This window comes from Schistosoma mansoni, chromosome W (assembly GCF_000237925.1).
Source record: "Schistosoma mansoni strain Puerto Rico chromosome W, complete genome".
In the NCBI taxonomy this organism is placed as follows: Eukaryota; Metazoa; Platyhelminthes; class Trematoda; order Strigeidida; family Schistosomatidae; genus Schistosoma; species Schistosoma mansoni.
This window is the reverse complement of record NC_031502.1, coordinates 55,627,721-55,642,987: the sequence shown is the minus strand read 5'-3', so window position 1 is coordinate 55,642,987 and position 15,267 is coordinate 55,627,721. Positions and strand designations below refer to the sequence as shown.

The window sequence follows — 15,267 nt, the reverse complement described above, 5'->3', positions numbered from 1 at the left end:
TATTAACACCCAAATCATAATTAAAGATACGAAATGCCAGTATAATGTCGCCTTGTGTCCTACGATAAGACAAGGGGAAAAGGTTTAGACGTTTAAATGCTCATCGTAAAGAGCCTTCACTAATTTTGTCCCCACACTCTGGACACGCTCAAGTGATTTGGTGTCCTTCATCAGACATAGGATAGCTGCTTGGATACAGTACTCTAAGTGTGGCCTTACTTAGGGTGGGATATAAAACTCTAAACATCTAGTCAAGGCATTTAAATGCTCGGTGAAGTGACCATAGCGCATCATAACCTTTGGAAGCAGTCGCGTTGCAGTACTTAGTAGTTTTCAAGTCGTGACTTACAGTTACTCCTAAGTCTTTATGTTCTTGAACGCGTGGATGAGATGTACCATTAATGGTATAATGGTAACTATTGCCGTGCCCGATGTGCATGAGCACGCTCTTCCTGGAATTAACTTATAAGCCCCAATCATGAGCCCATCTTACTAATTCGTCTAAATCAGCTTGGAGATGACAACGATCAGCCTCACTTCTTATCGTTCTCCAGATTTTGACATCATTCGCAAACAATAATTTCGACGACTTAAGTAATAGAGGTAGTTCATTAACATACAGAAGGAAAAGTAAAGGGCCTAAGATGGTGCCTTGGGGTACGCCACTTTTGACCGGCTTCCATTCGGATAGCGTTCCATTAACCCTCACTCTCTGTCTGCGGTCACATAAGAAGCTTCCTATCCATTCCTGTATAGCACCTGTTATTCCAAAGCTCGAGAGCTTCTGCATAAGACCTAGGTGTGAAACCTTGTCCAACGCTTTGCCAAAATCTATGAATATCACGTCGACAGACAGGCCGTTGTCTAGGGCAGCTGTCCAATCCTCTCTCGCAATGAGTAAGTTAGTCAAGCATGAATGCTTGTTACGAAACCCATGTTGCTCGGGAGTTAACAGATTGTACGAATCTATGTGGCTCAGTAGCTTAGCCCGGATTATTTTTTCAAGTAACTTAACTACTATTCTGGTCAGGCTGACAGGCCGGTAGTTAGATAAGATCCGTCTCTGACCATCCTTAAATATAGGACTAACTATAGCGTCTTTCCAGTCTCTAGGTAGTTGAGCGCGTGAAAGGGACATGTTGAATAGCGTCATGAGCAGTCTTGAAATAATGTCCACAAGCGATGACGGCAAATGTGGATGTAACCCATCGAGGCACAGTATCTTACAAGCTTTGAGGTTAGTTACCAATGGAAGAACAATTTCCTTAGTCACGTGTAAAGGTCCTGTGGCTGGTATCTTGTTGTAAATGGGACAAGTAGTTGTAACACTACACGTAGAGTAGACTTCACTAAAATAGTTTGCAAATGTCTCAGCTTTCGCTAGATCAGATTCAGCTAGTAAATCTGAATTTTCGTTTAACAGTAACGGGGGAATACCATCACTACGTACGAAAACAGTCGCTTCGGACAGGTACGGTTGTCACATGCCAACTGTCGTTCGTAAGTGGTACGGGATTTAGCCATGGTCTTCTTACATATCATTCGGATTTTTTATATTCGCACTTAAATGATGCCTGTTCTGTTGACAAGAATAAATCCCAGAAGTGTTTCCTACGCTTTACCAACTTCCGGGTTTCCTTATTAATTCATAGAGGGCAATGTGATAGCTGACGTGCTGACCATAGGATAAATGGTTGAGTTACGGATTCGAATGTAGTCTTAAACCTATTCCATGCATCATCGATCGATCCATCAGCATCGACCGACCTGTCAGTCGAGATAGCACAGCCTCTGATTGCAGGAATATTAGCTCTCCAGATATTAAGACGGGATGGAGCAGATGCAAATTCTATACTATGTATCCGGAACTTAAAGGAAAGTACGGCGTGTTTACTATTCACCCGTGGGGGTGTTGAATGTGGACGGCATCTTCATAGTGGTGTGTGAGGACAAGGTCTATCAATGACGGATCATGTTCCAAGTCAATATGTGTCGGTTTTACAATACATTGTACAAGTGCGAAAGTGGTCCCTAACATATAACATTATGCCTCCTCCCTTCCTACTTATAACTCTATCACTTCTGATACAGATGTAGCCTTAAATGATGGGAGAACCGTCGATATCTACAGTGATCCAAGTTTCGGTGACAACAATTATATCGGAATTTAATTCGTCCACTATCAAACTTAGCTCGGACATTTTATTCCGAAGACTACGGGCATTCAGGTAGCACACATTTAAGGTGTTTTTGGAAACATAAGTTCTACCCATTCAGGGCTCGGAAGCATTGGCTTCCAAGACCTGACTACCCGAAAACCCTTAATCGTAAGGTTCGTCTCACCGTTTAACTTTCGAATTTTTAACTTTTTAAGGGCATAATTTCACTTGATCCGATCCTCAAGTGGCCAGTCTAGTCGAATACGAATATTTGAATCACGAATTTTGCGTGCGTTATTCAGTATTACGTCTCTTCCCTCAAAATTACCGAGTACCAACTTTAAGATCTTTCTTTGTTGGGTCTCGCCTAAAACATACTTACCGGATCTGATTAATTTCGTGATATGTGCCGCGGAAACCTCTTCTGGCAGTACATTTCTGATGACAGATGCCACTGACTGTAGATTGTGAGCATATCTCTTAGTAGGGTCGTTGTCTTTCGACTCTTTTAGATTCCAAATAATTACACTAGGGACTTGTTTAACTTCTTTAAAAGTCGTGTTCACGGCTTACAACCGTGATGTCGGATCCTGCATGTTAACTTCTGGCTTCTTACTGTTAGCTTTCCTTGTAATGTTGTCGTGTGAGTCGAGCGAGTGACTCACAATGACATTTGATGAAGCCGAACTTTTCCCATATACGATAGGGCTAAATATATTATTGCTTTTGGACTTTAGTGGAGTAACTTGATAAGCAGGACGTGAGTCCAACAAGGACTTTTCAACTATACGGACGCTTTCAAATTGTTTAAATGGTTCACATGGTTGTGGGCAGAATGGAAGAAACTTTTGCTTAACGGGCTTCCGTGTTTAGTAATAGTGGATCATCAATGCCTCCCGGTAGGAACCTAGGTATATTAACGATAAAAGAGGAAAAAGAAATCGGTAAATCATAGTCAGATAATATACTTAGACCTTAAGAATATGTCAAGTTTTCTATAAAAGGGCTGTTGGGAGATCTCTTGGACTAGCTTATTCGGCAGCGATTTCTGGCATTTGACTACTCTTGAGGAGTAGAAGTTGTGTCTACGGTCCATTCTATTGTGTTGTGTCTTCAGATTCTGGGTGTTACCCCTTAGATTTGTGTTGGAGTTGAACTTACGTAGGTATTTAAGAGGATATCCATAAGTGTTAAGGATGCTGAAAGCCATAAGATCACCTCTAAGACGCCTGAACTCTGTCGGGTAAAGACTCAGTGATTGGAGGCCCTCTCCATAGGGCTTGAATTTGAGTCTCCTAACTGATTTCATGGCCCATGTTGGATACGTTCCAGAGTGTCCTGATCCTTTTGTTGTGAGGGAGGAAATACTGCTTCCGTACCCTAGAAAAAGACAAATAAAACCGTTGAAGATTATGTGAAAATTCTTTCGTCAAACTCGCCCAAAGTGCGCCTCAATGTTACCAGTGCAAGATTTGCTCGGAACGCATTTTAGTCAGAGTTAGCGTGAGACTTGAAATCGCAGAATACCAGCACTCCTAAATGTTTTCCAACTTGGGATACTTCTAGAGGGAGATTGCTTAAGTCGTAGCTGTGATCTACAACACGTCTCAGATGAACTACTTTACACTTTGAAGTGTTGAGTGTAAGTCCGTCGTCATCTGCCCAAATTTGAAGTCGGATCAGATCCTTCTGAAGTGCCAGTATATCCTCTTGGTTGCGTATCTCTCTCCAAAGTTTCACATTATCAACACAAAGGAATAAATCTGACGAAACCTGTTGTGGAATATCGTTTGTATGAATGAATAACAGAAGAGGTCCTGGTACTGAGCCCCAAGGGACGCCACCAGGACATCCCGTAGCCTGAAAGAAAGTGAAGTTAACCCTGACCTTAAAGTGTCGATTTTTAAGATGTTAAGTAAGCCAGTCAGTTAAAAGGTGATTTGATTCCCAATCGTTTGAGCTTATTGATAACACATATATGGTTGACCATGACAAAAGCTTCAGCAGAATTTCGACCACCAATGTACGTATGTTTCAAGAAATTGACTTTAGGAAGATCGAAGTACCCAAGAATCGGGATATGAGTGAATCCGAGACGAGTAGAGCGGGATAAACCTTCCAGCATACGATTGTCGTACCCGATGTCAGCAACTAAATACCTCGAGGTGGTAGTCAATCTTACTGAGCACCATACGGATTCATAATAATAATTCTTGATGAATTTTCTATTCCCGATAACCGAAGTTTGTGTAGTCAGGGTTCGTGTTTTTCGATAAACTTTGCTCAATGATATTTATTCCGCAGAAAAACTTTCCGTGAGATTCTTTAGGGATATTCAGGTTGAGATTTCACTTAGAATACGGTATATAAAGCAGTATTCTTACATTCTCATCATATTTCACTATGTGAATATCTAGTGGGATATCCTTCACGTCGGTAGCATTAGTGAGTGTTACACGAAGTAGCCTCGGGTGATTTTAATAGTGAGCCGTGTGACCGTCAAAGGCTTTATTTTGGGATTCAAACACCAATGCCCGGAGCTTGCTCAATAAGCTATCGGAACTAAGTGTACAGATTAACTCTACTAAGCCAGACGTAATCGCAGTCACAGAAACTTGGCTGACGCCGTCTATAGATAGTAGGGAACTTGATTTCGAGGGTTTTACCTTAGTAAGGGCCGATAGAATGCAAAAGCGTAAAGGAGGGGGATTAGCTCTATTCATTATGAGAACTATCCCATTCACCATTATCGACAGTGCATCCCATGAAAGTGGGACGTATGAAATGCAAGGGACAAGAGCTGCTGCTTGGTTTGATCTATCGCAGTCCAAGCTGTGAGGTAAATGAGGTCCTGCTAAGCAGTCTCAACACTTGGTCACGAAGTGATCGATGTCTAATCCTAGGGGACTTTAATGCACCCATGGTGGACTGGGGAAATCTGCGGACTGAATCGTCAGCAAATTCCTTCGAACAGGAACTAGTTGATGCGGTAGTCACATGTGCCCTAGTGCAACACGTGAAGGAAGCAACCAGGTACGACCCAGGCTCTGCATCATCCTTACTAGATCTTATATTGACTCAGTATGAGGATGACGTTGCAAACCTGGATTACATGCCACCCCTAGGCAAAAGTGATCATGCAGTTTTAACCTTTGACTTCCATATAACTGTCGATCACGAGCACGCCTCAGCTCAATCCAGACCCAACGTCTGGAAAGCAAACATACAAGACATCATGAAATCAGCATCATCAGTAGATTGGACAATAGACCCAGAGTCATCAGTCGAAACGGCTTGGGACGTATTCCGGAATTTATACTTCAAAGTTACCGCCCCTACATCCCTTGAATTACACCTAAGGGGCCGAGAAACTCCCCACCGTGTTTCAGTAGGGAGGTTCGCATCCTTCTCCGTAAAAGAAGGAAAATGTGGGATAGATTTAGGTTACTGAGGACCGATGAGGCAAAATCTCAGTATCAAAAAGCTCGGAATACCTGTGCCTCGACCCTCCATAAGTCCAGAAAGCTGTACGAAGAGAAAATCGTTAAGGAATCCATAGAATTCCCTAAACGCTTTTATTTGTATGTAAACCAAAGAGCAAAAAGAAGAAGACATGTTCCTTCACTATGGGGAGACAGTACTGCCCCATCACTAGTGGACGACTTTGGCAAAGCTCAAGTATTCTCTAAATACTTTAGCAACGTATATACCATAGAAACACCCTCCTCACCAGTCCATGAAAATCCCCCCACACAAACACTGGACAGCGTGACCATTAAAGAACTCGATGTCTTTGGTCTGCTAACTAAGCTTGACATAGGCAAATCCACGGGACCCGGTGAACTGCATCCTAGGTTACTAAAGGAATTAGCTAACTTTATTGCGAACCCTTTAAGTATGTGTTTTAATCTATCCGTAACCCAGGGTCGTCTATCAAAAGACTGGAAGAACGCCATAGTAAGTCCAGTCTTCAAAACAGGTACAAAACATAAGCCTGAGAATTACCGACCCATTAGCCTAACTAGTGTGGTTGTTAAAATCTTAGAAAAGATTATTCGGGAGGAGCTGTTTAAGTATCTCGATGAAAACCGGATCCTCTTAGAGAAGCAGCATGGTTTTAGAACAGGTTACTCTTGTCTCACAAACTTATTAGTCGCTCGTGAAAGCTGGTGCGCTCTTAAGGACCAAAAGTTACCTATAGACGTAGCTTACATCGATTTCAGCAAAGCTTTCGACAAAGTTCCGCACAACCGGCTGTTATGTAAGCTAAGGAATGTCGGGATTGGAGGCAATCTATTGATGTGGATAAAAGACTTCCTAGTTGGGTGTCAACAAAGAGTGCGGTGAACTCCAAGTTGTCTAGCTGGGAAACTGTGCTTAGTGGAGTCCCCCAGGGTACAGTTTGGGGACCAGTGTTATTCCTCCTGTACGTAAATGACCTCCCTCGTCTGCTGTCGCCATCGGTCTTGCTCTATGCTGACGATGTCAAGATATGGAGAGTGATACAATGTAAGGGTGATAGCTTAGAACTCCAAAATGGACTGGAGAAATTATCTAAATGGTCCCAAACCTGGCAATTGCCGATAAATACTTCCAAGTGTATTGTGGTGCATATTGGCCATCAGGGTACAGATACATACACGATAAATAACACTGAGCTACCTATTGTTCAGACACACAATGACTTAGGAGTCATCGTTAGTCAATACTTAAAAACTACTGCACACTGCCGTGCAATAGCCGCCAAAAGGTTTGGAACTTTATGGTCCATACGCAGGGCTTTCAATCATCTCGACGCTAAAACGTTCCTGACTTTGTATACAGTGTTCGTACGTCCTAAACTTGAGTACTGCATACAAGCAGCTAGCCCCTGCCTAAAAAAAGGCGGTGAACTCTTGGAAAGGGTTCAGAGAACAGCAACTAGGCTGATTCCCGGAATAGCGAAGCTCCCGTATGGTACCAGACTGACCAAGCAAAACCTATTCCCGCTGTCATCGAAGAATCAGAGACGACTTGATTACAGTTTTCAAATTGCTTAATGACAAATTTGCACCTGATATGCCCTCATTTTTCTTGTCTCCCAAAACAGAAAATTTACGAGGACACTCCAAAAAAGTTCACAAGCTCAGAACGAATTACTTGTCAGCTGACTACCGACTTTCCTATCGAATCATCAACGAGTGGAATTCGTCACCTCAGCACGTGGTTGAGGCTCCATCCGTCGACTCTTTCAAGGGAAAGCTGGATCAGCTGAGAGACCATCATTGCCAGGACTAACACAGGCCATTAAGCCTCCTGTCCTTTCCAAATTGAAACGGAAACTGAAACTTATGATAAATGACTTACCTGTCAGAGAGATCTGTCTTGACAAGCTGTGAAATTTTAATTCCTGAAATTTTCTCCTCCCTGCAATCCGCTTCCGATTTGGCGTCAAACGCAGAGGTCTTACTCTGTTTCCTTACTTTTCTTTCTCTAGGTGTGACTCTAAGCCAATTATCCACCTTATTACATCTCTTCATCACGTCATCTACACTGCTCAGACTTTGCCCCCCTATAGTCTGTTTTGCATTAATATATGAATCCGGGACTGAAACTGCAGATTCACATACCTTAGTGATGCCTATAATTTGCTTCTTCTTTGAGTGATTTTTTCTTTTTTCTTGTAACAATGCCCACATCTGTATGCTTGTTGAACGCATTATCTTTTTGGTCTCATTCAGATACAGAGCTGGGCTCATAATAACGCTCACTATTTTCACGAAAGCAGAATTCTGCTCATCTACTACTGTCTGTTTATTTGAGGGCGATTTTCTAGCTATGTCCATAAGTTCAATCGCCTCTAGAATCAGCAGAGACTTTGTAGAACAGTATGCTTTGCACAGCCAACTTGAAAGTGACTTGTGACACCATTTACATACAGCCTGTATGAGTCCAGTGCGCACATTGTGATACCACTGATTGTAGTGTTTTATACTTCCAAGTTCGTGGGAAAAATTAGCATGCAAAATGCATTCTGCTGAGAGCATGAAATATATTTTACAAGATGAACTCGTATGCCAGGAAAAAATAGTTGACCATTTTCGATTGAGATATTTAAAGTGTTTATTTTAATAACCTAAATTGAAGGTAAAGTTTACCAGATGACCCTACCGCCTGCGTACTTGTGACGAGGTTTGGTCGCCTTCTTGTAGGCACGAGTACAGGATTGCCTTGACTTAAGGCTTGTGTTGTTGCTGGTTGCTGTCTGTCACTTTTCTTTATAAATGTAAGTGCGTCGTGTACGCTCGATGGGTCACCGGCCCACTTTTTTAAAATTCTTTTTTCCACGTCTTTTCACTCGGCGTGACTATAACTTAAGGCCGACCTTTGGACGAATCTTAAGTGACCTTGAGAAATATTAGTCAATCAGAAGAGTATGGAGTTAAAACATATTATACGAAACGAAAGTGGATACACTTCCTTTACATGGTTCAAAAACTCGGAAGGTTAGAAAGAGGTTCAGAAGTTCTAAAGTCGTATTGCATACGGTAGAGGAAATCCTCCATATGGCTCCATAATAGCGGCCTCTGGAGCCTTGGTTAGGTCGTAGACTCTTTCAACCTTGACCACATAGCTTCAGTATTGTTTGTTTGCACTCCAGTTGTTGAGTCCACAAAATCCCGCTTGTGGATGACGACATGATGCACATAACCAAGTTTATGTGGGTATCTGTACGCTCTCCAATCTTCCGTGCATGTTGTAGTACCCGGTTGCAGCGTGGCCATGCGAGAGCATTTGGAGAGGGAGAGCGTACTCTCCCCACTCTCGGCCGTACTAGGGCATTTCGGGGCAAAGAGAAGCACGGACAATTTAGCCACAGTTGGTAATTCATTTACACAAATTAAAACGAGGAGGGGACCGAGGATTTTTTCTTGGGGAACTCCACTTTTTATAGGTTTTTATGATGGGAGGGCTCCATTTACTCTTACCCTTTGTCTCCTGTCATGGAGAAAGTCACTTATCCAGTCTACGACTGTAAAAAGAATTCCAAAACTCTCTGGTTTTAATTTAAGACCAGAATGGGAGACCTTATCAAAGGCTTTACTTAGATCTGTGAAAATCACGTCTACATGAATATGTTGATCTTTTGCCTCAGCCCAATCTCTTGCAATGAGGAGATTTGTCAAGCATGATAGGTTTTTCCAAACACCATGTTGTTCCCTGGATAAAAGATTATGTCCTTCCATGTAGTTTATAACAGCTGTCCGAATAATTTTTTCTATTAGTTTTACAACCACACTAGTTAAGCTAACTGCACTAGTTACTAACTAAATCTCTACTCCTAGCCTTATAGAACGAACTAATTATCGCGTCTTTACAGTCTCTTGGCAGTCTGAACTGCCGCAGCGACATATCAAACAATATCGCTAAAGGTCCAGCAAATACATGTAATGGGGCTTTCATAATCCTTGAATGAATATCATCAGGATCACTGGACTTATCAGGTTTGAGATGCTGAAGTAGTCTTAAGACAGTAGCTTTCTCGATAACTACAGGGTCCATCAATAAGCTGTCACAAACACAATGAATTGGTGGTCGTTCCTCACTACTGATAGAAAATACTTCACTGAAATATTCCGATAAAGCTTCAGCTTTTTCGATATCATTTCTTGTCAATATTAACGAGTTTTCTTGTACCAAAAGTGATAGGATTCCATCACTTCTCTGAGTTCGCCTTTTTATATACGCGAATAACCGTTTCGGACTATAATTACAATCCCTAACCAATTGTTTTTCATATGACCGTTTAGGCTTTACAAGCATTCCTAATCTTACAATAACTGGATCTGTACTGTTTTACGCCAGTAGATATGAACATATTTCAGTGCTTTATCCTACGTCTAAGGAGTTTCTTGACTTGTTTATTTATCCACGGTGGACAGTTATTCGGTCTACGTGGTACCAGGTATGGTATGAACAGGGACTTGACTGAACTAAACTTGCCTTTAAATACAGACCATGCTTCTTCAACTGAGCTAGTATCTACTGACCAATCTGTCTTAGCAGTGCACCCCTGAATGGCTTATATGTTAGTTCTCCATACATTTTGGCGAGGCTTAACCTGATCGTATATCATGTCATTAGCTCTAAACGAGAATGACAAAACAGTGTGATTGCTGCTCAATAACGGTGGAAGAACATTTTGGTTGAGAATATCTTCATTCGCATGGGTGATTACCAAGTTTAACAGAGAACTTTGGTTTACACCAAAACGTGTGTGTTTGGATACATGCTGTACTAACGCATGCTCGATTACCGTAATCAGAAACCTACTATCAAAGACTCGTCCACAAATTATAGTCTCGCCGCTTTTGGTTGTGTTATGGTCTCTGAGCTTGGTGACTGTTGCTTAGTCTTCATTGTCGTTCTGAATATCATCCATAATTCTATGTGTAAAAGAGTATTTCTGTTTCTGTCGCCAGTTATAGTCTCTTTGGTTTTGTAGATCAATAGTGTTTCTTTTTTAGTATTTTGTTCTGATAGAAAAATCCAAGGTAAGAGATATTTTAATCAAAGATGTCAAGCAACAAAAGTATGGATACCTTAAACAACTCAACACTACTGCTTAAGCTTTCGTTTTGTATTTCTTTCCATTGTATAAGGCTGTTAAATGTTTATTTATTTATTTATTTAAACACAAATATTGGTACAAGGAAGCACCAGATACATATAAGCCACACAAATCGAATGAGATTTGTGTGAGGGCTGTGATACTGCCCAGGTGCCCAAACTGAAACAGGTGGTTTTCTTAAGGAACCACACCCGGAGCCTTCGACCTAAAGGTCTAATCCACAAGGCAGTGGAGCATCGTGAGGAGATGCGGTCCCATGTTAGCCGGTGACCAACGACTGATTCACACACCATTTGTTCCCTCAGGATACTGGAGCCCATGTGGAGCATTGGTTTGGAATCAGGGTTATCCAACTCCTCTAGGTGGACTTTCCGTGTCCACCAACCCGGCTAAAGCGCCGGACATTCGCTTTTCGTCCTCTCAATTTGGTAAACAACACCGGTGCCACGAGAAGGCAGTAAGTAGGACTTCCCTGGCAGTGGTTGTATGCACGTGGCGATGTGAGAGCATTTGGAGAGGAAGAGTGGACTCTCTTCACTCTCGGCCGTACCAGGGCATTTGGGGGCTGTTAAATGTAGTTTGCTTTTTAAATGATTATTTCCTTACAGTCTTAACTTTTAATTTAAAAACCACTCTTCCTAGATAAATAAGATCATGTATAATCCAGGACGTATTCAACTATTCAATCTACTGAACGGGATTTTATGCGTTTATAAATCGCCTGGGTTAAGTGTTGAAAAACTAACCAGAAATGTGAAATGCTCATTGGCCAATGGTTTGTCACTGTATATGAAATCAGATGTTTTCCTTCCTAATAGCTTTTAATTCACTTCCAGCTGAGAAACAGTCTATCAGAACAACTATTCAGACATCCAGTGATGTCAACTGTACTCAGCCGAAAATAATTACAGAACCTGATATTGTTGATAGTGATCTTGGTACTTGAGTAATGCATTTCATTTATTTATTTATCTAATTCAAGTATTGGGTAGACGTTTTCTTCCAGGAGATATTATGTTATATCCTATTGATTCCCTTAGTGATTTCATGTCTGGTGTGCAAGGTGGGTTTCGTGTCTATTTACATGTTTGTTTATTTGACAGTCTATGGCATTGGAGAAGATGGTATTTACAACTATGCTGATAAATTCGAACAATCTTCTTGGCTTAAAACCTATCACTTAACATGCATGATGGGACGTGCATCTACTGATGGAACAGCTAATAGTACAACATTACTAAGAGCTTCATGGAGTGAGTGATAACTCCTCAATAATATATGAGGATAAATTCATAATTTTGCTTTAAATCTCATCTATCTGTGGTTGTTTTTCCCGCAGTTGGCCATTGAAAGGTAGATATTTGTTAGACTGGTTCAGACAGGTCACAATAGCACAATTACTGTCGTTTTTATAATGCTTGACTGAATACTGGGCACTTTATTCTTGCGATTTCACTTTATTGTTTACTTAATGTGGCCTCTCACTTTAAATTACATAATGTTTGTGTATTGTTGAGTTAATGGGTCATTTCGACACAGTTACTATTTATGGTTAAGCTAGTCTAATATGATTGCGAAATTTGCCCTTTCGACAAAATCTCTGTCAGTATAGCTCAACAGTATGTAAAAAGGGTGGTTTAGTAGCATCGTAGTCGAATTTCGAATGCTGAATAAATAAAGCCAAAAATCTATTCACGTACATATATGCGTGTATGACTAGATTTCTGTATATATTATGACTTACCAAAAGGCTTTTTATTCTACGTGGTCTAGGAGGATTAACAATTTGTGAGTAATCCAACCAAAATTTAAAAACTATTAAGCGAACACGTTTATTTTAAAACGTAATTCACAGACCGTGTGTTGACGATCTGTCAGTTAAAGTAAGTCATGAATACCTAGTGAACGAAGACTAATATATCTAGTTATATCAGACATGAGTTTATGTAAGGCTGATTTCAGTTGTGTTCCACCTACTGTCTGCTCGTGAACTTTTGTCTGTAAACTATCGTGCTGCTCAATCTAGATCTCGGTCGATTGTCAGACTATTTATTTATTTTAACATGAACATTGGTACAGAGGGGCACCAGATATGTATGCGCCACACAAAACAATAAGAATGCGAAGAAAAAAAGAGGGTAAGGTGCATATAAGAAAACAAACAAACAATAACAACCACAGATTAGTGTATGTTAGTGTAATAATGAAATAATAGTGAAGGAAACAGGAATGTACAACCAGAAGAACTCTTTCAGTCGAGGGAGCTATAACCACTCTTTATGAAGAAAGTAAAAGGTTACAGCAGGATCGCTACTGGCTTCTATTTTGAGCCATATCTGATAACGTCTCCAGCCACTGTGTTGCACCACCTCTCGGACTCCAACCATGGACTCGTGAAGGAACAACAGAAGCCAGCCTTTTGCAGCTTTCTTTCATACCACGACACCATGTCATACACTGACCACCTCTTCGCTTTTCCCAACCAGTCTCAGCGTCGGCAAATAATGCACGACGGGGAATTCTCTGGGAAGAGATTCGTAGAACATGTCCAAGCCACCGAAGTCGATGTTTCAAGATGGTGACACCAATTGGATTATCGTCTTTGCGCCCGAACACACGATGCCGAACCTGTGCATTACTAACATGGTGTTGCCACTGGATGTCAGCAATCCTTCGGAGACAACGATGATCAAACACAGAGAGTCGTCCAACATCTTCAACTCGGAGAGGCCAGGTTTCACAAGCATAGAGCAATACTGCTCTCACTGACGCGTTGTAGATCCTACCTTTTACAGCCAGACTAACATCACGAAGGCGCCAAAGATGGCCCAGATTGGAATAAACAGCTCTGGCTTTCGCTATACGTGAATCGATTGGTTGGTTTGATTCCTTCCTCAGCAACCGATATCAAGTAGTTAAAATTAACTCTTCATTATCGAACACCGTCCCTGTTAGAAATGGGGTAATTCAGGGTAGTGTTTTAGGTCCTTTGCTCTTTTTAGTTTTTATTAATGATATTTGTGAGTGTCTTTGTGTGGGTAAGTCCCTTTTGTATGCAGACGATCTTAAAGTGGTGTATTCATTTTCTCCACATGAGCTGAACAATATTCAAAATTGCATCAGCACGGAGCTTAACAAGGTAGCACAGTGGTGCTCGAAATGGCAACTGGAGCTTGATACAGCTAAATGTGGATGGTTATGCTTTTGTGATACATCACTCAACCTCGATCTTACCATAAATGGTGAAGTGTTATCTAGGTTACACACAGTAGTAGATCTATGACTTAGGTACTCCGACGACTTGTCGTTTACTGAACAGATAATGAAACAAACGTCTAAGTCTCAACGCCTTATAGGTTACATAACTCGAAACCTTCATAACAGCGAATCTCGTATTCTAATGTACAAAGTTTGTGTTCGACCACTCCTTGAATACTGCGCGTTTCTCCTTAGTAGCACGCGCATAAAGGATAAATTAAGACTGGAATCAGTACAGAGACGATATACACTTCGTATTCTTGGAACTGATTGTGCCTTAACATATAATTCTAGGTGTGATAAACTCGGGCTTGACCCTTTATGGAAGAGGAGACTCAAACTTAACCTTATATTCTTTTTCAAAATACTTAACAGACTATCCTTCACATCCAACCAGGCGATTCAATATGCTGAAGCTTCATATTACGACATTCGTAACTCCTTGTCTTTAGCGAAACAAACATATTCTAGATCTTCTCTCTATATGAATTACTTTACCCGTAAGTTTTCTAGGCTCTGGAATAATTTACCTCAAACTATCCGTATATTAAACTCTCTCCCATTGTTTGTTCGCTCAATTAATGCCTTTTGCTCCTCTGAAAATGCATTAAATGTTCTAGCGCCTGCAAGTGTATCTTACTCCACAAGTGAGATTATCGGAACTTTAAGTGTTTAACCTCTTACTTGCTATCATTGTTTTGTTGTTCCATGCTCTTTGCTTTTATCTTACTTTCTCTAGTTGTAGATAACTATCAATAACTCGCTCTGGCACTGGAAATAACCTTACAGAACAACGTTCATAAATCATCAGGCTATCCACTTAAGAAAAAATGACAAGTTCCCTGGTGTTGCATTGGCTTGCCGTGATATATGCCATATATAAACTATTTATCAATTACTGAACTAGCAAACTTATATCACATGTTTGTTCTCTACATTTAATATTGCTATTTACATCTGTAGGTATGGTGTGTGCTTCTGTGACACTGATTGCCAACTGATTAAGTGCAGATTGCATGGCTTGAGCACCTACGAAGTGCAAAGTACTTCTACAAGACTGGCAGGATTCTAATCCTGTACTCACCCTGGGTGGTCAGCAGGTTGAAGTAGTCGAGGAGTTCATGTATCTAGGTAGCTACATAAGTGCTGGCGATGGCGTGAGTGATTATATATATTTAGATATTCTGAAAATGATAATTACATAAGTGCATTTACATTTAATATTGCTATTACATCGAA

The 15,267-nt window shown here is 40.9% G+C and overlaps 1 protein-coding gene across 1 annotated transcript in view; it reads left to right on the top strand.

Moving 5' to 3' along the window:
* Positions 1 to 11,569: 11,569 nt before the first annotated feature.
* Positions 11,570 to 15,267, top strand: part of Smp_162990 (hypothetical protein) — a gene marked incomplete at both ends in the record, with an annotated part of 10,691 nt that continues 6,993 nt past the window's right edge. Inside the window, 3 exons of the mRNA XM_018790220.1 lie at positions 11,570 to 11,708; positions 11,753 to 11,833; positions 11,874 to 12,023. Of these exons, the coding sequence (XP_018655585.1) occupies positions 11,570 to 11,708; positions 11,753 to 11,833; positions 11,874 to 12,023 (370 nt within the window). The remainder of the gene's footprint in view (positions 11,709 to 11,752; positions 11,834 to 11,873; positions 12,024 to 15,267) is intronic.